The sequence below is a fragment of the Bison bison genome, unplaced genomic scaffold (assembly GCF_000754665.1).
Source record: "Bison bison bison isolate TAMUID 2011002044 unplaced genomic scaffold, Bison_UMD1.0 scf7180017864229, whole genome shotgun sequence".
Taxonomy (NCBI): Eukaryota; Metazoa; Chordata; class Mammalia; order Artiodactyla; family Bovidae; genus Bison; species Bison bison.
The window spans coordinates 1982754-2009491 of record NW_011494801.1 but is presented as its reverse complement, the minus strand read 5'-3'; the positions used below and the strand labels follow the sequence as shown (position 1 = coordinate 2009491).

General features: G+C 40.6%; 1 protein-coding gene across 4 annotated transcripts in view; it reads right to left on the bottom strand.

Annotated features, from left to right (window-relative positions):
• Positions 1-12372, bottom strand: part of TIPRL (TOR signaling pathway regulator) — a 72561-nt gene extending 60189 nt beyond the window's left edge. The window contains exons 1-4 of one of the 4 annotated variants that reach the window (XM_010846025.1): positions 12131-12215; positions 4334-4453; positions 3440-3619; positions 2589-2688 (exon numbers count right to left, since the gene is read on the bottom strand). In XM_010846025.1, coding sequence (XP_010844327.1) covers positions 2589-2688; positions 3440-3619; positions 4334-4347 — 294 coding nt within the window. In that variant the 5' untranslated portion in view covers positions 4348-4453; positions 12131-12215. The other 3 variants (XM_010846024.1, XM_010846026.1, XM_010846023.1) reach the window with 3 other exon arrangements.
• Positions 12373-26738: the final 14366 nt, after the last annotated feature.

Sequence of the window (26738 nt, the reverse complement as noted above, 5' to 3'; positions counted from 1 at the left end):
TCTCCCGCATTGCAGGCGGATTCTTTATCAGCTGAGCCACAAGGGAAGCCCAAGAATACTGGAGTGGGTAGCCCATCCCTTCTCCAGTGGATCTTCCTGACCCAGGAATCAAACTGGGGTCTCCTGCATTGCAGGCAGATTCTTTACCAACTGAGCTATCAAGGAAGCCCATTTATTTTATAGGAAAGAAAAAAAAAAAAACAGCCAAATGTTGATAGGTTACTATGGGCCAGGTACATATTATGCATTTGACCTGTTTTCTCATAATATCCTCATACCATAATCTAAGAGAAGTGCCCATGGTAGCCCAGACAACAAATGACAAGGCTGGGTATGAATCCAGCAAGGTCAGTATTACTCCGTGACTGGCTCTCTCTCCTATTACACCATGATACAACTGAGGGTAATGGGTTAAACAATCTGAAGAGTGAGAAAACATTAAATATACACACACACCAGAAGCCACCAGCAACTAAAAAGCAAAAATTTAAGGGCAAAGGAAAGGCTTCATTCTAATGCCTCATTCTCTGATATTCTTACTATACATATAAAATACCTTCTCCTACACTGGCATACACTTCCTATATATACTAGGGCTTCTGAATAAGTGTTCTGAGGAACAGCTGAAGGATTAAATAATTAAAAATCTCAAATAATATTACAGGTCAAAAATATATATATTATAGGTCAAAAAATCCTTAGGTATTAAAAGAAAGTTAAATGTAAAATATGTTCCTATGAAAGTGATCTTCCGCATGTAACAAATGTGCTTAACAATAAGCTCTAGCATCAGTGTTACCTTACTAAGAGATACACACTTAAAGATCTTGAACCCATTTCTTCATCTACAAAATGAGAATAATGCCTATCTAACAAGATTATTTTGAGAGTTAAGCAACAAAGTCCTAACAATTTTACCTGGAAAATAGTCACTATTTTTTAAGGCAACAAAGGAACACATTTATCAACTCTATTTAGATCATAAAGCAAGAGATAAATACTATTTAGACAATGTATCTACTTTTATTTTTGGTATTTCAATAATATTAACTTGACATTTGAAATATGATACTATAATAATAGCAGCTGCTATTAAGATCTAATTGTGTTAACAGACACTGTGCTATAAACACTTAATACATATATTCTTTACTACATCACAACTGGTATTATCCTTAGTTTACCAAAGGCTTGAAAGTAAAAATGAAAGGTGCTCAGTTGTGTCCAACTCTTTGTGATCTCCTGGAATTCTCCAGGCCAGAATACTGGATCTTCCCAACCCAGGGAGGGAACCCAGGTCTCCCACATCGCAGGCAGATTCTTTACCAGCTGAGCCACAAGGGAAGCCCAAGAATACTGGAGTGGGTAGCCTATCCCTTCTCCAGCGGATCTTCCTGACTCAAAAATCGAACTGGGGTCTCCTGCATTGCAGGCGGATCCTTTACCAATTGAGCTATCAGGGAAGCCCAAAGGCTTAGCAAAGATTAAATTGCTTTTCCAAGCTGTTAAGTACTGGTGCTGAGATTTGAACTAAGGTCTGCCAAAGCCTCAGCTCCTGACCACTAATGAGTGGTTGATCATACTGACATTTGTCAGCAACACCTTAGGACAAATCAGATGACAGGGTGAAGTGCCAATGAAGAGCACTGAGCATATGCCTTTCACCTCCTACTGCTCTCACACTCCTGTCTCCCACAAAGAAAGTCATCAGTATTGCATAAGGGAAAACAAATTCTCATTTCCTCACTTTCTGCAATGAAACAGCAAACGGTCTACACACTTTGAAAAGTTTTTCAATCAGGAATGAAAAGAGGGAATATTAATCTATAAAGTATTAGCAGACTAGAATAACCTTCCTCCCCCATTAGACTGTAGTGGAGGGATTATTTGTCTGTACTCTGCTGTATCCATGACTCTATGTAGCTAAGCTCCCAATACGAGGCCTGCCGGTTCCACATTCCTAGTGTCATTTACCATGAAGTGAATCTCTTCTTAAGCAGGTCTTATACAGATGCAGTTTAAAATCAATACAGAGTTTCAGAATTCACTGAAAACTCCCACAGATAATTTTATATCAAAATTCTGCTATAAGGTAGATATTTCTGTTTATCCAATTTACTTATAAAATAGAATCAGACATTAAATAACTTGCCTAAAGTCATACCTGATTCACACACAGTGCAGACAGAAAAATAATCCCAGTTGTCTGACCAAAATTCCTCCCTGCCCACATATCCGTTTATCTGTAAAACTGCAAGCTACTAGCAAGCAGGTTTTGTCTAAAACACCTAATACAGTACACCAAGGACAATACATTTTAATGCTTCTTGATATTACATAATAACATTAAGGCAATCTGCCAACTACTACAACCATATTTTTAATAAAAATTGTTCCACTATGGCCTTCTTTTATTTTGTGCTGATAATCAATGAGCAAAATTCCCTCACAATAGGTTCTAAAGCCTCCCACAATACAAAGTAAGTAGGATGAAAGTAGCAGCATAAAATAACCCATTACTAGGAAGCTTTAATATTGAGACTATCCAAAGCAATCAATGATTAATAAAAGCAAAAAATAAGATTTACCTTTAACTTAAGTGATTCTCCAAGTAATGTTCCCTTATAATCCGTTGTATAGGTCCAATCATATGGTTTAATAACCTCTTTAGAGTGTTCACCCTCCGTCCTCAAATACCAAAATGAGAAGGATCAGATTCAGTGAGGTAGAATATAGAACATCTGTATTCATTTTGTTGTTTAGCTGATAAGTCATGTCCAACTCTTTTGTGACCCCCTGGACTGTAGTATTCACGCATCACACCAAATTACATTCTATACATAATATAAAGTATCCTATTAATAAACACATATACTTGTCAAAATTCACTAATATAAGATCTTTCTTAGCTTTTCTGTACATGTATTGTTATTTAACCTGTTATTCATGAATTGATAATGTAGTCTCCCCAGTTAATCTGTACACTGCCTAAGGACATGGTTTTAAAGGTTTATACTTTTTTCAAAGAACCTAATACATAACAGGAACAAAATAAATAACTCTCGATTTGATTACAAAATAAAATACATTTTTCATTTTTCTTGATTTCAATCCTCCTTAGATTTTCAATGCAAATCATAAGCAAACATTTTTCTTCAAAAACAGGAACATTAAAGTACACAGTGTAATGTGTCTTCACTAAAGAACACTGAAAGCTCAAAAAACTAAAGCTTCCATAGCTCACCTCAACTATCATTCAATTTAACTCAAGAAGTACTAAAAAGGGGGTAATTGATCTCTTTTATCAATGAGAAAAATGAACTCTAGATTCAACTATCAAATTTAATAACAACACTAGCCCTTCATTCTAATAAAATATCACAACTGAATACTTTTTCAACTCTTTTCTATTTCAACCCCTAACTGCCCAGGTTCTCACCTGCTTTCCTGCCACTCTTCAGCACAGGCTACTTTAAGCATTCCTTGGTAGTTGTTCACACATCTTAATGCATCTGTAGCATTGAACTCAATTCCAAAGCCAGAGCCATGCTGGATTCTTAAAACATTGTCTCCAAACATCATTTCGGGGAGAGACGGCATATGCAATTCATCAGCTAACCTATGCGTAATCAAAAGGCAGGAGGATTATTTTATATCACTGTTGGCTCTCTTGTTTCCTTCTGAGCTCCACAGAATACCTTCTACTCCTAAGTGAGTTAAATAATATGATTTAATAAGATGATATAGTTGTGAAGTCTAGAAATGCTTTCATCATCCATTGTCTTTGTGTATACCTTTTTGGCCTGTACTAGGTAGTGGGCTAAATAACAAGATAAGTAATAAACAAATGTACAAAAAATACATAATATAATGTCAGCTAGTAATAAGTGATACACGAAAATTGAAGCAAAGCAATGGAAGGGTACCATTTAAGGTAGGATGATCAAAGTCTGAGATAATTGAATCTGAGCCTCAAAACTATCCTGTGAGCTAAGAAAGGCTCAGAGAACTTAAGTAGCTAACTGAAATCACAGAGCTAGTAAGTGGTAAAACTAGGCCTCTTTCCATTATACTGGCCTGCTTTATAAAAACTTGGACCTCACCTGGCTAGTCTTATTACACAAGAAAGTTATATTAGACCTACTATGAGGCCAAGATCACAAATTATTAACTCACAGATATGTTACGACTAGCCTACACAGAATACTTTTTTAATATTTGAAATAACTGGCGAAATTATCGAGTTGCCAATAAAAATGGAGAGATTTTTGAGAAATCTGGACTTTCGGTTTCTCTTTGGAAAATAAAAAGGAAGATTTGGCCAATACTGCACCTGTATTTCCACATGACACCAACTGGCTGGAACAGAGTAGAGGCTTCTCTCTTTACGTGGGGTATGAGCTTGCTGGTTCACCAGTCCCCTTGACTCTTTAGAAAGCTGAGTTTGTAAGCCCTGTTTTAAAGATTTTTAAGTGGCTACTAGTTACTTCTGGAAAAAGTAACTCTATGTATAGGTTTTTTGTTGTTGTTGTTGTTTAGTTGTTATGTCTGACTCTTTTGCCTACCAGAGTCCTCTGTCTCTGGCATTTCCCAGACAACAATACTGGAGTGGGTTGCCATTTCCTTCTCCAGGGGATCTTTCTGACCCAGGGATTGAATCTGTGTCTCTTGCATTGGTAGGTGGATCCTTTACCATTGAGCCACCAGGGAAGCCCTTTATGTATAGGTTACCATGCCTTATAACCCTATCACCTCAGTTACAAACAGGACATTCAGTTTAGGGATGGAAGTTCAGCTTCTCAAACAACGGCAATTATCTATGGGCTGGCAGAAACCCCTGAATTTTAGCCGGAGAACTCTGCCCAATACAGTCATGCTGAATTGAATAACGGCCAATTAAATTTATTCTGATCCCTCTTTTCATAGGTTTGGATGACAGTTAAATAAAGCACAAACCAAGAGATATGGCATGACACAGAACCATGAGGCAGTGAGGAGGGGAGAGTGAACATTTTAAGTAACAGCCAGAGAAGCAGACAGAGCAAAGGGGAAACTGAAAAATAAGGATAATAAGATTAGAAACATCTATAGTTGTTTTGGTCATAAGAACTGTTCATTTTCTGAGCTAAATCCTGTGTTTAATTATTTCTTCATGTACTATTAAATTCTCATCACTCAAGGCAACCGAGGTGGACAGGGATGGGAAGGGGGCTGAGGGGTGGGGCAGGGATTCTCTTTTCCTTGCAACCTGAAAACATAACTAACACAGAGGCTCCATGGAAGCAATTTTCTAATTATCTTTTATATCAATTTTTTAATTTTATTGCTTTCAGAAAATTTTCAAAAAGTATTAGGTACTTTGTCCACAAACAAAAACTTTAAAACGTTATTTCATCTTTTCCTACTGATCAAAGATCATCATATTTAACAAACTTGTTAAGACAAGGTCCTCAAGTTCGAGGGTTTATACCTCTAGCTGCTCTAGAATGTAGGTATCTGCCCCTGAAACACCCTGATCCCTTTTTATTTTGTTTTAACCTATCAAAGGCTGGAAAAAGCAAACAAGCACACATCTTTAAACTGCATAATGAATAAAAAGAGAACAGGAAAAATAATAATAATTCATTTATTAGGGCAAAGAGACTGTAGGGATCTTTTCTCCTTCCTTACACTTCTAATACAGTTATAAAGTATGCAATAGAGTCCAAAGTTTAAAAATGCTTTGAATGAAGTTCTAATGGATCCTGAACAAAGCACAGGATTTTAGTGCAAGTGGTATATGACAGCTGCTTTAGCAGATCAGGTTTTCTTTTTTTTTCCTTTTTTAAGACTTCCAGATTTTTGAAAGCTATATAGCTATACAGGTTAGGTAAGGTGAAACAATATATTACAGAATGTATTTTTACATAAAGCTAACAAAGATCTATGTATATCCCAAGATCACAATTATCCTCTTTCCAGTTGCTTTAAATCTATTCCCAATTAGACATACCAATCAAATATTGTAAAAACTATGCATAAACAAATTATTTAAACTTTTAATGTAAAAAATATTGATAGTAGAAACATCTATTTCATTCCTGGATCATCAAAGCCTCACCACTTTTAAGAATGAAGATGGGTTCTAATTTTACCATGACTGCCCAGAAGAGAAGTTAATGTACCACAGCCCCATGTTTCCATAGGCTTCCTATCTCTGCTGAATTTTCTGTTCTCACATAACAATTATATTAATTTTGGCTATGAAACAAAGAAAAAAACACTAAAAAATTAAAGCTGCTATTTCTTATAGGAAAACACCTTTGCCAGTAAAATTCTCAACTTGTTGCAAGCTTTAAAAGGTGATAATGAAAAAAGCAAATACACCCACTGAGGGAAACCAGCACTTGCTCACTTAGATTTTCAGAAGAACTATGTCAATTTACATTCCACCCTGGGGCAAAAATTAAGAAAAAAAGTACCAAGAATTTAATCAAATTTATATTCTTTGACTCAAAATATCAGCTTTGGGAAATCTGTAATAAAGAAATAATCCCTAATGCAGGGAAGAAAAAACTACGTACATTAATACTCATAATCATCTCATTTATAACAATAAAGAAACAATCTAATGATAAGGAAATAAATAGTTATGTAAACTGTTGTCTGGGTTTCCCAGATGGTGCAGTGGTAAAGAATCCACCTGCCAATGCAGGAGATGTAAGAGACATGGGTTCGATCCCTGGGTCAGGAAGATTCCCCTGGGGTAGAAATGGCAATCCACTCCAATATTCTTGCCTGGAAAATTCCTTGAACAGAGGAGCCTGGCAGGTTACAGTCCAGAGAGTCACAAGACAGACATGACCAAGCGACTGAGCACACAAACAACTGTCTATCCAAATGATAAAACATTACAGAATCATTAAAAATATTTAAAAGGAGAATATAATAATGTTGAAAAATGCTTATGATACAACAGTAAGGAAAAAAATCAGGCTCACTGTTTATTCATCAGATCTCTGTGTTTATGTATATAAGCACATATCAGTGATCTAACATTTTAAGTTGCACATCTTTAGGGTGATACCTGATACCATTAATTTTCATCATAAATTTAAGTAAAATTTATTCTTTTGTTATTAGAAAATAGAAAATAACAAATACTAGAAAGATCAATACTCCCATGCAAATGCCATAGACATGACAGACAGCGAAAATATTATTTTAAAAAAAGAGAGAAAAGAAAATATGGTTTATATATACAACGGAATATTATGCAGCCTTTAAAAGTAGAAAACTCTGCAATCTGTGACGGCATGTATGAACCTAAGAACATTATGCTAAGTAAAACAAACCAGTCATAGAAAGACAGACACTACATGATTCCACTTATTCATAGAATCAAAGAGTGAAATGGTAGTTGCCAAGGGTTGGAGGAAGGGAAAAACAAGTTGCTAATCAATAGATGTAAAATTTCAGGCAAGCAAGATGAATAACTTCTAGAGATCTGCTATACAACACTGTCCCTATAGCCAATAATAATGCATTCTAAATTTATTAATTTGTCAGGAGGGTATAATTCATATTAAGTGTTTTTACCACAATAAAACAAAATTTTTTAAAAAAGAAAATATTAAATACTTAAAAGACTAAATAGGATGGATTATAATCAGAATAAACATTTCATAAAAAGATTAGATATAAATAACCTGCAACCACTGCAAAGTGCATATGAAATATAAACTAACATAAGATGTGATTCTGTGGATTTTCCCAACATATCTGAAAAAATCTGGTAGTCCTCTGAAATACTCCAGTTATATATATGTCAAAAAAATACCTGCCAATAACTTACATTTCTTCAAACATCCTAAATTCAGAGTATCTTGAATACAGGCCAAACAGAGTATTTTAACCCCATTTTTAATGGCAAATTTTACTCTTTGTAACATACAGGTAATCCCAGGGACAGCGGAGTCTGGTGGGCATAGACTATGGGGTGGCACAGAGTTGGACATGACTGAAGTGACTTAGCAGCAGCAGCAGCAGCATGCCTATTTATAAGGTCAAAGAAAAGTCAGCAGTGGCCACAGGACTGGAAAAGGTCAGTTTTCATTCCAGTCCCAAAGAAGGGCAATGCCAAAGACTGTTCAAACTACCATACAACTTCACTCATTTCACATGCTAGCAAATGCTCAAAATCCTCCAAGCTAGGTTTCAATAGTACATGAACCAAGAACTTCCAGATGTGTAAGTTGGATTTAGAAAAGGCAGAGGAACCAGACATCAAATTGCCAACATCCACTGGATCACAGAGAAAGCAAGGGAATTCCAGAAAAACATCTGCTTCGTTGACTATGCTAAAGCCTTTGACTGTGTGGATCACAACAAACTGGAAAACTCTTGAAGAGTTGGGAATACCAGACCACCTTACCTGCCTCCTGAGAAACCTGAATGCAGGTCAAGAAGCAACAGTTAGAACCCAACATGGAACAACAGACTGGCTCAAAATCAGGAAAGGAGTACGTCAAGGCTGTATATTGTCACCCTGCTTAGTGCTAGTTAGTGCTAATGAAAGTCTCTATGTTGTCTCTGACTCTTTGCAGTCCATGGAATTCTCCAGGTCAGAATACTGGAGTTCCCAACCCAGGGATCGAACCCAGGGTCTCCGACATCGCAGGTGGATTCTTTACCAGCTGAGCCACCAGGGAAGCCCCTGCTTCTAAATTTATATGTACAGTATATCATGAAAAATGCCAGGCTGGATGAAGCTCATTGCCTGAATCAATAACCTCATATAGGCAGATGACACCACCCGGATGGCAGAAAGCAAAAAGGAACTAAAGAGCCTCTTGATGAAGGTGAAAAAGGAGAGTGAAAAAGCTGCTTAAAACTCAACATTCAAAAAACTAAGATCATGGCATCCAGTCCCATCACTTCATGGCAAATAGATGGGGAAACAATGGAAACAATGACAGACTTTATTTTCCTGGACTCCAAAATCACTGCAAATGGTGACTGAAGCCAGGAAATTAAGACACTTGCTCCTTCAAAGAAAAGCTATGACAAGTCTAGACAGCATATTAAAAAGCAGAGACATCACTTTGCCAACAAAGGTCTGTCTAGTCAAAGCTATGGTTTTTCCAGTAGTCATGTCTGGATGTGAGAGTTGGACCATAAAGAAGGCTGAGCACCAAAGAATTGATGCTTTTGAACTATGGTGCTGGAGAAGACTCTCGAGAGACCCTTGGACTTCAAGGAGATCAAACCAATCAATCCTAAAGGAAATCAATCCTGAATATTCATTAGAAGGACTGATGCTGAAGCTGAAGCTCCAATACTTTGGCCACCTGACGCAAAGAGCCTACTCACTGGAAAAGACCCTGATGCTGGGAAAGATTGAGGGCAGGAGGAGAAGAGGACGACAGAGAACAAGATGGTTGGATGGCATCACCGACTCAATGGAGACAAGTTTGAGCAAACTCTGGGAGTTAGTGAAGGACAGGGAAGCCTGGCATGCTGCAGTCCATGGGGGTCACAAAGAGTCAGATTCACTGAGCAACTGAACAACAAATTTATAAGGCCAAGAAGACAGGAAGCCTTTATAGGATTAAGATGCCTTAACTCATTAAAGGAAATTTCACTAATTCAAAGAAAAGTGAAAGCGTTAGTTGCTCAGCTGTGTCTGACTCTTTGTGACCTTGTGGACTGTAACCCACCAGGTTCCTCAGTCCATGGAATTCTCCAGGCAAAAATACTGGAGTGGGTTACCATTTCCTTCTCCAGGGGATCTTCCCAACCCAGAGATAGAACCCGGGTCTCTTACTGCAGGCAGATTCTTTACCATCTGAGCCATTATTAATTCAAAATTTTCCTAATTCACTTAAATATTAATATACAATAACCAGCGACAATCAGCTCAGTGGTTGTCCAGAGCACTTCTCAAAGCCAAACATGCATCAGAAAAAAAAGGTTAGAGTCACTGTTTGGTGGTCTGCTGCCGGTCCAATCCACGGCAGCTTTCTGAATCTGGGGGAAACCATTACATCTGAGATGTATGCTCAGCAAACTGATGAGGTACATTGAAAATTGCAAAGGGTGCAGCCAGCACTGGTCAACACGAAGGACCCAATTCTTCTCCACAGCAATGCCTGACTGCAGGTTGCACAATCAATGCTTCAAAAGTTGAATGAATTGGGCTACCAAGTTTTGCCTCATCCTCCATATTCACCTGACCTCTCACCAACTGATGACCACTTCTCCAAGCATCTCAACTTTTTGCAGGGAAAACGCTTCCACAACAAGTAGGAGGCAGAAAATGCTACCAAGAGTTCATTGCTGAATCCCAAAGCACAGATTTTTAAACTACAGAAATAAACAAACATTTCTCATAGGTAAAAATGTGATGACTGTAATGGTTCCTATTTTGATTAATAAAGATGTGCTTGAGCCTAGTTACAATGATTTAAAATTCACAATCCGAAATCACAATTAGATTTGCACCAGCACTGAACTGAATATATACCACAATTATATATATATGGCGCAATATAGCAGAAAGTTATACAACAGAGGAAAACTCAGAGAATAACTCAACATGTGGTGGGATGAAACAAAATTTTTCTTAGTGACTCTGCAAGAAAGTTACCTTTTTACTAATTATGATACTAAACATCCTTTCAAACTCTCTTCTGGTCACTTTCCTCTGCCTAAATCTGTCATTGCTCCCTAGAGTTTCACCTCATGACCTTTTTCTTTTCTTCTGGATGATTTCTAGACTATCTTAATGCACTCTCAAGCCTCCAGGTACCAACTGATGATTCCCAAACATAAACCCATAAATAAATCATCTTTTTTAAGCTCCAAGATAAGTGCCTAAGACATCTCCACTTTATAAACTACACTCAATTCATCTTTCAACAAACTAAACTCATCCTCCATCCAACACCTGCCCCCAACTGCTCTTCCTCCTGTATTTCTTACCATATCCAATGGCAAAACTTTCCATAACCCAAGCCAGAAATCTTGCCAAGGGTATAGATTCTTCCTTTTACCCTTACTCCTCCTATTAAGTGACCATCAAATCACTTAATCTCTAAAACCTCTCCTCTCCTCTCTACCCTTCTAACTGATCTCTTTCCCTGGTCCTGCAGCCCTCCAATCCAACCGCCACATCATGTTCAGATTCTTTGTTCAGATCCTTCAGAGTGTACATCTGATAATGTCGTCCCTTAGTATAAAATAACACCTGCTGGTAGTCAGATAAAATCCAACAAAACTCCTTAGCCTGGCATAAAAGTTCTCTCCGTGGTATCTTCGCTGCTCCGGAGCCTATCTGCCACTGGCTTCTCACTGCAGTTCTTCCCTTCTAATACCTCATGCTCTAATCACACAGGAACTGTTCTTCACGCCTCCCACTCTCTCTGACTCCCCTGGCTTTGTACGTCCCCCTGAACCTCCCCATACCTTGTCAAGATTCAGCTCGGGCATCACAATGCATCACGGTTGTCACTCTCACTGGCCCTGCGGCGCTACACACGAGCCCAGCCCCACCCCATCCCACCGTCTTTAGTAAGATCCATTTCAGGCATCTCAATTTCCTGGATGCCTTGTTCCCCACCTAAAAAAAAAAAAAAAAAAATTCCCAAATAACCCTGCAGGTACACCTCTATCAATTCCCACTGTACAACTGTCTCTTTCACAAGACTGTGAATTCCTCGAGGAAGAGGCTTTCATCTTCTGTATCTCAAGCGCCTGGCATGGCACCTGACATGTTAAAAACCAAGCATATATACCACCCCCGTTATTAACCCTCAAGAAAATAGGTCACAGCCACCCAGAAATAATCTAAAGGTGGCGCCGGCTTTGGCAGGTACAGACCTACGAGAGGGGGCAGTCCACCAGAACAGTCATACTCTACTCAAACCCCGGTGGAGTGACTGTTTCACAAAGCCAGAGCCTGGCGAACCCGAACCGAAGGACAGGAAGTAGTGACAGGAATATTTCCTGGTGTTGTCAATTCAAAGGTCCGGTCCAGAGGGACACGAGCCTCCGCCCTAGAGGAGGGCTGGGGCTTCGCAGGCCTCGCTCTGCCTCCCGCCCAGGCCGAGCTCCAAGGCCCGCAACCCCGATCCCAGCCCTAGAGCCTCACTTCTCCACATCCGCCGACTTCATGATGTGGGTCTTGGATGCCGTTAGCTTCCAGGGCCCGAAGGAGAAGTCCTGGTGGCTACTCTGGAAGCCGTGGATCATCATGGCCGCGGCAAGGCCAGCGTGGGCCACACGGAACAGGTTGGAGCACCGGCGGCAGCGGTAGCGGCGGCAGATACCGGTCCCTCCTCCTCCCTCCAGCCCAGCAGCCTAGCCGTTACCATGCCCGGCCCCGCCCCACCCCGCCCCGCCCCCTGCCGGCGACACGGACGCAAGCCCTCCTTTCCGCCTCCTTCTCCGTCCCTCGACTTTTTGCTTCCGGGACCAGTTGCCGAGGTTGTGTGACCCACGTCTTACGTCACGACGCACCTGAAAAAGGTGGGGAGAAAATGCCGAGGGGCGAGGCTTCGGCCGCAGGGGAAGTGGTTAGGGGCGTGCACATCATTGGATGACATCATCTTGGCCCCTTCGGGGGAAGCCCAGTTTGGAGAATCCGACGTGATCCCTGTAGACCTTGCAAAGCAGTGAACTACTTTGCGTGTTACTGATTTGGTGTAGAGGAAATGCCCAATAATTTTCCGTTGAGGACAAAGTTTTAAAATCACTTAGAGTTTAGGAGGTTCAGCATCAAGTCCGGCAAGACAAGTGGACCTTTAAAATTTCATCCTTCAGACATTTCAAGACTGTCCTGATCTAGCTATTACCTAAGCTTCTGTTACAGTGGAAATAACACTGGAGATCTGGTGCTACATCCACCGTTGCAATGCTGTTCTGTGCATGCTTGGCAATTGTTGTTTAGTCGCTAAGTGTTGTCCGACTCTTTTAGGACCCTATGGAGTGTATGTAGCCTGCCTGGCTCCTCTGTCCATGAGATTTCCCAGGCAAGAATACTGGAGTGGGTTGCCATTTCCTTCAGGAGATCTTCCTGACCCAGGGATTGAACCCTCGTCTGCTGCTTTGCAGGTGGATTCTTTACCCCTGAGCCGCCAGGGAAGCCCAATCCTTGGTAAACCACTTAACTAATGATTTGGTTTCAGCTGCCTCAAAATGATATGATTTTATGTTAGAGGATCTCCCAAATCTTTCTTTCCGGCTTCATTTCCAGCAACTCCTCTCAGGTCTACTCACCTGCACTCCTCCCTACTACTGAGACCTTACTCTTACTGTTCTATATGCGTGAAACTGTCATACTCAAACCTGTCCCACTTCAGAGTCAACCTGGAACTTTTCTAAAAGTATAGATTCCCCAGTCCCTGTATTGTAGAATCCAAAGTCACAAACACACCTCAGAGAACACTCAAAACAGTGGAGTACAGTTTATTACACCAGCATGTCCAAGGGGAATAGGTTCCCAACAAGAACCCAAATGATTTCGGAGGACTTGATTTTATACCCACCCCCCACATGACTGGATACATATCAGTAATTAGTTTTACAACATGCAGGTGTGGAAGAATTAACAGTTACAAGACGCAAGTGCAGGCACTATCATTAATCTAACTGAGACAACCTGATCTTTCCTTCCAATCTTTGTTTGCTGTCTGTAGGAAGGGGTTTCCTGGTTTTTCTTCAATGATGGTAAACAGGGTTCAAGCCCAGTTCACATCCTGCCTTAAGATGGTTGACAGTCTTCAAGATGGAATCCGTCTTGCTCTCCTCCCAGCAGCCCCAACACCTGTGCTTTTTGCTAGATTGGAATGATCATCCTTGGAATGATACATCTCCTTCAAAAGGATTTTCCTGAACCCTAGAGCTGGATTTAATCACTTCTTTCTTTGAGCCAACATGTTGATTTGTCAACTTCTCTCACTTCAGTTACCACTGTTAATTCATTAATCCAAATGTCAAAATTTGAGCACCTGCTATTTGCCAAGGGTTTATTTTATTACAAAACAGCACTCACCCCCTTACTTACAACAGAGATTGACAATGGAATTCTAATATATGATTTCAGTGATTCATGGAAAGACTCACTGCCCCTCAAAATATGTTATCCATCTGTCACATTTTATCTAAAATTTTAATTGCTTTTCAATATGGCAACAGGCCATTGATTGGCTTAGTTGGTCATTTACATCTTAGTATAAATGATTTTTATATCATTTTCTATGAGCTGGCTTTGAGGTAGCCTTGATAGAGAAGTACCAGGCCACCCTATCCAAAGCTGAGTCAGTGCTTTTCCACCTGTTCTCCTAAAACATTTATTCCCTTCCAAAATTTTCCTAGAAAAGATATGATGAAGATTTCTTATTAGAAGGTTATGTTAATTTAAATCTAAAATCTAAAAATTAAACCAATTATCTCGATGGCCTCCAATTCAGAAATGTGTTAGGGGACTTTAAAATTCTTTGAGGATATAAGAAAATGAATCTTTAAAAGTACAATATCAAGCACTCACACATTAGGAAAAGAGATATTTAGGCATTAACAGGGTATTTTTCAGTGTCTATTCAAGAATCATCATGCAAGACTTCCCTGGTGGTCCAGTGGTTAACACTCCATTCTCCCAATACAATGTGCATGGATTTGATCCCTGGTTGAGGAACTAAAATTCCACATGCTAAATGGCTAGGCCAAAAACCAAAGAGAGCCAGAGCCATCATGCAACAACTGTCTACTTTATAAAGCTGGTTCTTAGGATGGAATAATTCCTGGGACTTGATGGGGATGATGGGGAGGGTGGATTTATTTTCAACCAAATTGACAAAGTATGTTAGAGTCACCAAATCAAATCATCTACAAGTTTATCAAGATTCAGTTCTGAGAACAGTCAACTGGTTATTATAGAAATTAACTCATTCCACAAACATTTTTGGGCACCTATTATGATGCCAGAAAGTTTTAGGTACAAGGACAGAGCAGTGGATAAAAAAGGCAACATCTCTTTCATCCTGGAGTTCTAATGGAAAAATCAAAGACAGGTAATAAGTAAATACAAAATTTATAATTTCAGATATGGATAAATTCTGTGCAGAATGTTGAGCGAATTAAGTGGAAATGCATGTATGTGTGTGTTTGTGTGTGTGTGTTTGGGAGGTGGGGAGACTATGTAGATGAAGTGATCAGAAGAACCCTATCGATGGAGGTAACGTTCAAGCATAGACTTGCTGATAATAAAGAAGATCCATGAGAAAATCTGACAGAACATTCCAAGCATCAGGTATTCAGGTCTAGAGGAGGCAACGGACTTGTCACATTTTAGGAAGAGCAAGAAGGCCAGTGTGACTGGAGTAAAAGGAAACTGGGAAGAGTCCGAGGCAAGTAAGTTCTCCACCACATAGATAATTTGTAAGCTATATCATGTTCTCTCTTGGCAAGCTTATCAAATTAATGTATATGTCTTTAAAAAACAAAAACAAAAAGTTTTGTTAAGCAGAGGCTCATTGTCTCTAAATAGCCTGTACCATTTATGAAGGTCTATTGTTTAGAGCTTGTTGCTGTTGTTGTTCAGCCGCTAAGTGGTATCCATCTCTTTTGTGACTCCATGGACTGTAGCCTGCCAGGCTCCTCTGTCCATGGGATTTCCCAGGCAAGAATACTGGGGTAGACTGCCATTTCTTTCTCCAAGGGATCTTCCCTACCCAAAAATCGATCAAACTCATGTCTCCTGCATTGCAGGCGGCTTCTTAACCACTGAGCCATTTGTTTGAAGTAAAATCTACTTCCTTGTTACTTATGTTATTTGAAGTTGGTCTTCCCCTATGGTTCACCATGGAACAAGCATATTCCCCCTTCCTCATGACTGCTCTTATTTCAAAACAGCTTTCTTCTCTTTCATTCATCCATTTACTTATATTGTCCACCTTTCCATTCATTCACCTATCTGCTTATTTTTTCAATGAATATTTATATTTCTTGGATCTGAAGCACAGTACTGGGAGAAAGATATTACAGTGAAAAATATGAGTAAGCTGTGGCATTCCCCAGCTTCAAGGAACTTTGTTCTCTGTGACACATGCTAAGGCATTGTCTGTCAGTCACTCAGTCATGTTTGACTCTTGGCAACTCCAAGGACTGCAGCATGCCAGGCTTCCCTGTCCATCGCTGACTCCCAGAGCTTACTCAAACTCATGTCCTTCGAGTTTGTGATGCCATCCAACCATCTCATCCTCTGTCATCCCCTTCTCCTCCCACCTTCAAACTTTTCCAGCATCAGGGTCTTTTCAGGTGAGTCAGTTCTTCATTTCAGGTGGCCAAAGTATTGGAGTTTCAGGTTCTGCATCAGTCCTTCCAATGAATATTCAGGACTGATTTCCTTTAGGATTGACTGATTTGATCTCCTTGTAGTCCAAAAGACTCTCAAGATTCTTCTCCAGCACCACAGTTCAACAGCGTCTATTTTTCAGCACTCAGCTTTCTTTATAGTCCAATTCTCACATCCATACATAACTGCTGGACAAACCATAGCTTTGACTAGACAGACCTTTGTTGACAAAGTAATGTCTCTGCTTTTTAATATGCTGTTTAGGTTGGTCATAACTTTTCTTCCAAGGAGCAAGTGTCTTAATTTCATGACTGCAGTCACCATCTGCAGCAATTTTGGAGCCCAAAATAATAAAGTCTGTCACTGTCTCCATTGTTTCCCCATCTATTTGCCATGAAGTAATGGAAGTGGATGTCATGATCTTAGTTTTCTGAATGTTGCATTTTAAGCCAATTTTTTTACTCTCCTCTTTCACCTTCATCAAGAGGCTCTTTAGTTCTCTCTTGCTTTCTGCCATAAGGGTGGTATCATCTGCGAATCTGAGGTTATTGATATTTCTCCTGGCAATCTTAATTCCATCTTGTGCTTAATCCAGCCCAGCATTTCATGTTATATACTCTGCATATAAGTTAAATAAGCAGGGTGACAATATGCAACCTTGATGTACTCCTTTCCCGATTTGGAACTAGTCTGTTGTTCCATGTCCAGTTCTAACTGTTGCTGCCTACAGATTTCTCAGGAGGCAGGTAAGGTGGTCTGATATTCCCATCTCTTGAAAAATTTTTCCACAGTTTGTTGTGATCCACGCAGTCAAAGGCTTTGGTGTAGTCAATAAAGCAGAAATAGATGTTTTTCTGGAACTCTCTTGCTTTTTTGATGATCCAGGGGATATTGGCAATTTGACTCCAGTTCCTCTGCCTTTTCTAAATCCAGCTTGAATATCTGGAAGTTCACAATTCAAGTACTGTTGAAGCCTGGCTTGGAGAATTTTGAGCATTACTTCGCTAGCATGTGAGATGAGTGCAATTGTGCAGTAGTTTGAATTTCTTTGGCATTGCCCTTCTTTGTGATTGGAATGAAAATTGACCTTTTCCAGTCCTGTGGCCACTGCTTTGTTTTCCAAATTTGCTGGCATATTGAGTGCAGCACTTTAACAGCATCATCTTTTAGGTTTTGAAATAGCTCAGCTGGAATTCCATCACCTCCACTAGCTTTGTTCATAGTGATGGTTCCTAAAGCCCACTTGACTTCACACTCCTGGATATGTGGCTCTAGGTGAGTGATCACACCATTGTGGTTATTCAGGTCATTAATATCTTTTTTGTACAGTTCTGTGTATTCTTGCCACCTCTTCTTAATATCTTCTGTTTCTATGAGGTCCATACTGTTTCTGTCATTTATTGTGCCCCCCTTTGCTTGAAATGTTCCCTTGGTATCTCTGATTTTCTTGAGAAGATCTCTAGTCTTTCCCATTCTGTTATTTTCTTCTATTTATTTGTATTGTTCACTTAAAAAGGCTTTCTTATCTCTCCTTGCTATTCTCTGGAACTCTGCGTTTAGATGGGTATATCTTTCCTCTTCTCCTTTGCCTTTTACTTGTCTTCTTTTTTAGCTGTTTGTAAGGCCTCCTCTGATAACCATATTGCCTTTCTTCTTCTTGGGGATGGTTTTGATTACTGCCTCCTATACAGTGTCCATAGTTGTTCAAGCACTCTATCAGATCTAATCCCTTGAATCTACTTGTCACTTCCACTGTATAAGAGATTTGATTTAGGTTATATATGAATGGCCTTGGGGTTTTCCCTACTTTCTTCAATTTAAGTCTGAATTTGTACTAAGGAGTTCATGATCTGAGCCACAGTCAGCTCCAGGTCTTATTTTTGCTGACTGTATAGTGCTTTTCCATCTTCAACTACAAAGAATATAATCAATCTGATTTCAGTATTGACCATGTGGTGATGTCCATGTGTAGAGTCTTCTCTTGTGTTGTTGGAAGAGGGTGTTTGCTATAATCAGTGCATTCTCCTGGCAAACCTCTATTAGCCTTTGTCCTGCTTCATTTTGTACTGAAGGCAAATCTTGCCTGTTATTCCAGGTATCTCTTGACTTCCTACTTTTGCACCCTAATCTCCTATGATGAAAAGAACATCTTCTTTGGTGTTAATTCTAGAAGATCTTGTAGATCTTCATAGAAACATTCAACTTCAGTTTCTTTGGCATTACTGGCTGGGGCATTGACTTGGAATACTGTGATATTGAATGGTTTGCCTCAGAAATGAACAGAGATCATGCTCTTTTTTGAGAATGCACCCAAGTACTGCATTTCACTCTTTTGTTGACTCTGAGGGTTACTCCATTTCTTCTAAGGGATTCTTGCCCATAGTAGTAGATATGATGGTCATCTGAATAAAATTTGCATTTTAAGCCAACTTTTTTGGCTACAATTTGCCCAGTTCTCTCCATTTTAGTTCACTGATTCCTAAAATGTCGACATCCATTCTTGCCATCTCCTGTTTGACCATTTCCAAGATACCTTGACTCATGGACCTAACATTCCAGTTTCCTGTGCAGTATTGCTTTTTACAGCATCGGACTTTACTTCCACCACCAGAAACAACTGGGAGTTGCTTCCACGTTGACTCGGTCTCTTTGCTCCTTCTGTAGCTCAGCCTCTTTATTTCTTCTGGAGCTACTTCTCCACTCTTCTTGAGTAGCTTATTGGACACCTACCAACCTGAGAGCTTCATCTTTCAGTATCATATGTTTTTGCCTTTTCATACTGTTCATGGGGTTCTCAAGGCAAGAATGCTGAAGTGGTTTGCCATTCCCTTCTCCAGTGGACCACCTGACCTAGGGACCCATCATCATCTGTCCCTGCCCAAGATCTGTGGATCAGTTCATTCTGATGACTTGGTAAGTGCAATAGGCAATGAAGGGTACAAAAGAGGCAATGTCTTCATAGCCTACTGTACTTATCATATTCACATTGCCTCTGTCAATTAAGTGCACCTATTTGGCTTTTCCTATCTTGGACATCCCTACACCCCTATAGGAGAAGGCAATGGCACCCCACTCCAGTACTCTTGCCTGGAAAATCCCATGGATGGAGAAGCCTGGAAGGCTGCAGTCCATGGGGTCGCTGAGGGTCGGACAAGACTGAGCGACTTCACTTTCACTTTTCACTTTCATGCATTGGAGAAGGAAATGGCAACCCACTCCAGTGTTCCTACCTGCAGAATTCCGGGGACGGCGGAGCCTGGTGGGCTCCCGTCTACGGGGTCGCACAGAGTCGGACACGACTGAAGTGACTTAGCAACACCCCTATAGAAATCAGGGAGTCTATTTAAATGAAACATCTTCCACATCCATCTCTAAAGTACAAAGGTCAACCATCAGAGCACTTTCCAAGGATGGGGGTTCTCTTCACCATTGCAGTTCTTGGTAAAAAAAAAAAAACACATCTGCTAGTCTTCCCAGGGGACATAATTAGGAGGTGGATGAGCAGGTGACATGTGAGAAACCCACTCCAACATTCTTATCACTCTGTATCTTTGGTTTACTTCTACATTAAACCACGAAAAATCTCTATCTCTAGTTCTGTCATCCTCAGTCATGGCTGAGTTCAGGTTTTAGTCACCCTACTGAACAAACAAGCAGGAGGCTAATTACTTTACAATATTGTGGTGGTTTTTGCCATACATTGACGTGAATCAGCCATGGTTGTACCAGTGTTCCCCATCCTGAACCCCCTCCCACCTCCCTCCCCATCCCATCCCTCTGGGTTGTCCTAGTGCAGTGGCTTTGAGGGCCCAGTTTCATGCATCGAACCTGGACTGGTGATCTATTTCACATATGGTAATATACATGTTTCAATGCTATTCCTTCAAATCATCCCACCCTCACCTTCTCCCACAAAGTCCACATAGAAGTGATATCAAATGGCATTTGTCTTTCTCTTTCTGACTTACTTCACTTAGTATGATAATCTCTAGGTCCATCTATGTTCTTGCAAATGGCATTATTTCATTCTTTTTATGATTGAGTAGTATTCATTGTACATTTTTACCACGTCTTTTTTATCCATTTCTCTGTCAATGGACATTTAGTTGCTTCCATGTCTTGGCTATTGTGACTAGTGTTGCTGTGAACACACAGGTGCATGTATCTTTTCCAATTATAGTTTTCTCCACATTTATGCCCAGGAGTGGAATTGCTGGATCATATGGCAACTCTATTTTTAGTTTTTTAAGGAACCTCCATATTGTTTTCCATTCTGGCTGCACCAATTTACATTTCCAACAGTGTAGAAGCGTTCCCTTTTCTACACAGCCTCCCCAGCATCTGTTATTTGTAGACTTTTTATGATGTCCATTCTGACCAGTCTGAGGTAGTACCTCATTATAGTTTTTTTTAATTAACGTATTTGGCTGCATTGGGTCTTAGCTGCAGCATGGGGCATCTTTCACTGCAGCACACAGACTCTAGTTGTGGTGCAGAGCTCTGGAGCGCACATGCTCAGTAGCTGCAGCACAGATTTAGTTGCTCTATGGCGTGTGGGATTTTAGTTTCCTGACCAGGGATCAAAGCCACATCTCCTACATTGCACGGTGGGTTCTTAACCATTGGATCACCAGGGAAGTCCTCCCCTCTTAATTTCAATTTCCATTTCTCTAAAAATTAGTAACCAACATACTTTATTCTTATTCAAAAACCAATTGGATTTTTTTGTTGCTTGTTTTGACTGTGCTATCAATAAGCAGTTAATGAAAGTTTAATCTCATTATGAAAAATAATTTTATAACATTTAAAAAAAGATTTCTGACAACCCAATTATTCTAAGATCTCAACATTAAAACCATATTTCTAGCAAAACAAAATAATTTGGAAGGCCTTTTAAAATTGGTTTTGCTTTCCCAAAGCAAACTCTGATAGGAGGAATGGGACCCAGGAACCTTCAAAGTGTCAGGAAAAGCCAGCTTAGAACTGAACTTTTCTTCCAGAATCTCTATGGTAAATCACCTATGTGCACATAAAGAGAATCTGTAACACATATGAGAGAACTGGGCTGGGTCTAAATAAATAAGATAATAGAGTGAAAAATATTCTATTCTGTCCAATTTCTTGTGAGTCACAATCAGAAGGATGAACAATAAAATAATTGCTTTTGTACCTTAGTGGTCTAATTCTACCTTCCAAATGAACCACACTGAAATAAACCATAGATATACAGGGCTGTTTTTACACAACTTTTGTGACCTTGATGTCACAAACTCTCCTTTCTACTTCTTTAAGTCCATCTGTTGCCTTCTTAGTTCTCTTTTTCCCAGTTCCAAACTCCCAAATTCCCATTGATCTATCCATTAAGTTGAAGATATTTTCAAAAGTCCTCAAGAGTGACCCCTTCAAGGGCAGGGACCTCTGTCTTACTCATATTTATGTCCTCGGAGCCTGTCTGAGACAGTCATTTCAACAGACCACTCAAGGAAATAGACAGATGATCCAAGGCTTGGTAAGTGGTAGGAAGGGCAGACAGGGGATTATATGGACCTACAGAGTCAACACAAGGATTCGGATGAATTCCAGAGAGAGTTGATGTGAGAAAGCAGAGGAGGACAAATAGGCCCCCTCAGGAGAAGTCCAACACAGGCAAGCAGAGATTCTCTTGTTCAGGGGCAGAAGGGGTAGGGGTGGGGGGCGGGGGACCTCATACCACAAAGAGAAGGAAGATGCAGTTCAGGCAGAAGATCCAGGCACAATCTGAGGACCGAGAGCAGGACTCTAGTTCCTTAGGAGTAAGAGAGGAAGGCAGAACCACATCCGCCAAAAAGTATTTTGCCAGCAGGGAATTACATCCAAGTATCTGGCATAGAGGGAGAAAGCGGGTCTCGATTACTCCAGGCAGAGACTAAGTCATGGAGAAACAAAGGAAGTACTTAGTTCCTGAGCTGTGAGTGCTCTTTCCTTGGTCTCATGTGTATCATTACATCAGGTTCCTTGGAGCTTGAAAAACTCAGGTGAATCTCTGTTCCAAAGAGTCCAATTGAAACAGTGTTACTTTCAACATCCCCTGGAATTCCCTTGTCCACAACTGCTGCTGTTGCTGCTAAGTCACTTCAGTCGTGTCCGACTCTGTGTGACCCCATAGATGGTAGCCCACCAGGCTCCCCCTTCCCTGGGATTCTCCAGGCAAGAACTAGTCATGTGAAAATATTCACATAAGATATATATATAAGGGATGCCAAGTTCTGTTCTGCAGAAAAGAAGGAATAGAATAAGAGCATCCAGACTTTGGGGAGCTCAAAAACGAGGGAAGGACATACTAGGGATGAGAATATAAATATTTCAGCAGAGTTAGGGGTAGTGAGAGAGGACGTAGAAGACGTATGGGATCTGAAAAGCTGAGAGAAGAGCAGAAGCAATTGCATCCAAATATTTTTTTGAAAAAGAAATTTTGCCTGTTCTCATCATGGCATGACATAGAAATAAAACTAACTCATTAGTAAAGGAGAAATAAAAGCCAGCCATTGCAAGTGCTCCGAGGATTTCAGAGAACTACATTAGCTAACTTAAATTGGAGAGTAAATAAAGACATCCAGATTATACTGGGCTCTCTTATTACATCAACAAAGAAATGATTAGTTTTTACTAATAGAGCTGGAGCTAATTGATTTCTGCATAACCATAATTCAGTTTAATAAATATTTTCTAATAAAAGCTCAATTAACAAATCAACTTGATTACAATATCACATTAAGTCTCCCAGTCTCTATCCTATTAACTTCCCGCCTTAGAAATGTCTTTCTTTTTTTCTCCTGAAAAGCACATCTGGTATGAAAACTTCTGGAAATTCCAGTGGTTGTCCCCAAAATAGATGGCAGGGCGTTTGAAACCAAGGGTGTTTACTTAAGCTAGGCTATAAACTAGTTTAACGTTTGACTATAAACTAGATTTGTCAAGAAGTAAGCCTTTTTGCTTCTTAATAATAAAATATTTGAGGGCTAAATGAGGTGGAGTTCTGAGAAAGTTATGTTAAAAACTGTGTGGTATAATGTAAAGAACACAAGATTTAGAATCTATAGACCTGTTAGTTTTCTGGATCTGCTGTGTCCTTGCTGTTTGACAGCTTTAAATCATGTTTTTGAATCTTTTTTTCTATAATATAGTAGCAATAACAATAAGAATGGTAGTATATAACTTCCCTTAGCTTCTTCATGAATATTATGGCCATTCATAGACCATTCATTCCTATGCAAATATCAGTTATTATAATGGTTAAAATGCTCAAGCATACAGCTCCATATTCTTGATTGTGAAGCAAATGTGGAAAGTTACAGAGGACTATTGCTGCTAAGTCACTTCAGTCGTGTCCGACTCTGTGCGACCCCAGAGACGGCAGCCCACCAGGCTCCCCTGTCCCTGGGATTCTCCAGGCAAGAACGCTGGAGTGGGTTGCCATTTCCTTCTCCAATGCAGGAAAGTGAAAAGTGAAAGTGAAGTCACTCAGTCATGTCCAACTCTTTGCAACCCCACGGATTGCAGCCCACCAGGCTCCTCCGCCCATGGGATTTTCCAGGCAAGAGTACTGGAGTCGGGTGCCATTGCCTTCTCCAACAGAAGACTATTACTTGACACCTAACCTAGAGTTCTAGAAATTTCCAATGATTTTAGCTCTTTATTCTCCTACAAGTCTAAGAATCCAAAGCCAGTTCAGATGATAAATTAGGTAAAGACTGGGTCCTTGGTGGAAGCATCTTATCAGAATATTTGATGACCACTTTGTTCAGGTCCATGCCTGTATGATCAGGTCACCCAAAATGACTGTTCTTTTGCTTTCTGTACATCCCCTGCTCGACTAGCAACTACTTCACCTACATGCTACTCACCTGACTGATGTTCCTACACACTTGCCCCTGGCCCTAGCTAGTGACTGTTCTAATCTTTAGATCAGAACATCTCTACCATGATAGCTTATCAAAGAGAGGCATGCCCCTCAGCTAGTTTTCCTGGTAATTAATAAGCCAGTAAAAGTGAAAGTGAAGTCACTCAGTCATGTCCAACTCTTTGCGACCCCATGGACTACACCCCACCAGGTTCCTCCATCCATGGGATTCTCCAGGCAAGAATACTGGAGTGGGTTGCCATTTCCTTTTCCAAATCAATAAGCCAAAGTGAAAGTGAAGTCGCTCAGTCGTGTCTGACTCTTTGTGACCCCATGAGCAGTAGCCTGCACCAGGCTCCTCCGTCCATGGGATTTTCTAGGCAAGAGTACTGGAGTGGGTTGCCATTTCCTTCTCCAGGGAATCTTCCCAACCCAGGGATCAAACCCAGGTCTCTCACATTGTAGACAGACACTTTACTGTCTGAGCCACCAGGGAAGTCGACCTGACACCAATTCACCCTAATCCCACCAGGAAGTGAAGACTGCCACCATGTTCCACCTTCCACCTGCCACACAAAGTAAGGCATCACTCCAGAACCTTGCTTCAGACATGTAAGATCCCCCATCTATTATCCCCCTGATGTCTCATCACTGACTCCAGGCTCTTTCTTCAGTGTCAAGGATGGGCAAGTACAGATCTTACAGATCTGCAGGGTGGAGGCCAAGAATGCCACATAGCATACAACAATCCTAAGTTGGCCAGCTTGCAAAGATAGTATTTCTGTTTATTCCAACATTTACAAGCTTGGTTTGTGCTGGACTAGGGATAGAGATGCTTGTTCCTTGGAAGAAAAGCTATGACCAACTTAGACAGCATATTAAAAAGCAGAGACATTACTTTGTCAACAAAGATCTGTATAGTCAAAGCTATGGTTTTTCCAGTAGTCATGTATGGATGTGAGAGTTGGACCATAAAGAAAGCTGAGCACCAAAGAATTGATGGTTTTGAACTGTGGGGTTGGAGAAGACTCTTGAGAGTTCCTTGGACTAAGGAGATCAAACCTGTCAATCCTAAAGGAAATCAATCCTGAATATTCATTGGAAGGACTGATGCTGAAGCTGAAGCTCCAATACTTTGGCCACCTGAAGCGAAGAACTGACTCATTAGAAAAGACCCTGATGCTGGGAATGATTGAAGGGAGGAGGAGAAGTGGACGAGAGAGGATGAGATGGTTGGATGGCATCACCGACTTGATGGACATGAGTTTGAGCAGGCTCTGGGAGTTAGTGAAGGACAGGGAAGGCTGGCATGCTGCAGTCCAAGGGATCACGAAGAGTCAGACACAAGTGAGCAACTGAAATGAACTGAACTGAACTGGGGGATAGAGACCAGTGATATGGTTAACATCACCCAGGAACTTCAGTTACTGACAGAAGGGAGGGCTTGGGTATATCAAAAAGGGGAGAAGGAGAAATTGCTTCATTCAAGGGACAGCCACTCAGTACATGATGTGGCATCTGTATTTTAGGCACTGCTCTAGATTAACATTGAGATTAAAAACATCATTTTTACCATAGGAAGCAGATAGTGTATATGGGAAAGTGACACATCTCCATTTTTTAAAAGACACTTAGCACTACCAGCCCCGGTGGTAGCCATCTCCTACCCAGCATCATAGTGCCCTCAAGAGTTAAATGGAGATGCTCAACACTGGGTTTTGGGGCAACAGAAAAATAAGGCACGTGTTACCCAGAGGCTTCTGGAAGATCCTCCTCCATGACATCAAGGAGCTGGAAGCACTGCCAATATGCAACAGTGCCAGGAGCCGGCATATTGCATATTGAGTGCAGCACTTTCCACAGCATCATCTTTCAGGATCTGGAGTAGCTCAACTGGAATCTATCACTGCCAGGAGCCAGAGTGAGGAGCTCCATCCATGACAAAGGTCATGAGGAAGGAGGCTCGGCATACGCAAAGGCGGGATCAAGCCTCAGGAGTCCCCCTGGAAATTCTCGAGCATCTATCCCCAAAACCAGAGTCTGCCTACTTTCTGCTTTGTGCTTTTACCTACACCTCTGACTTTATGGGGGGCTGTCCCCCACTACCTCTCTCTAAAAAAGAGTTAGCTTACAGCTCCAGTTAATAATTCCTGGGTGTGACAGTGTTTAACCTACAAACTCCTTTGGAAATCCTCTAGCCTGCCTGAATAGGTTTTTCCGGCCACATGTGATTGTTCAGAGCCTCCCAACTGTGAGAGGCAGGAGATGTTCTAAACTGTCTAAACACAGATTCTTTTGAGTAGTTAAAAGATTGATTAGAAATTGTATTGGTTTTTTTTTTTTTTAAACTTTACAATATTGTATTAGTTCTGCCAAATATCGAAATGAATCCGCCACAGGTATACCCGTGTTCCCCATCCTCAACCCTCCACCCTCCTCCCTCCCCTCCCCTCCTTCTTGGGCCAATGTTTGCTGCTAAGTCTCCATACTCCTTACCTACTGTGTCCTTGGCAGTGTATTGATTGA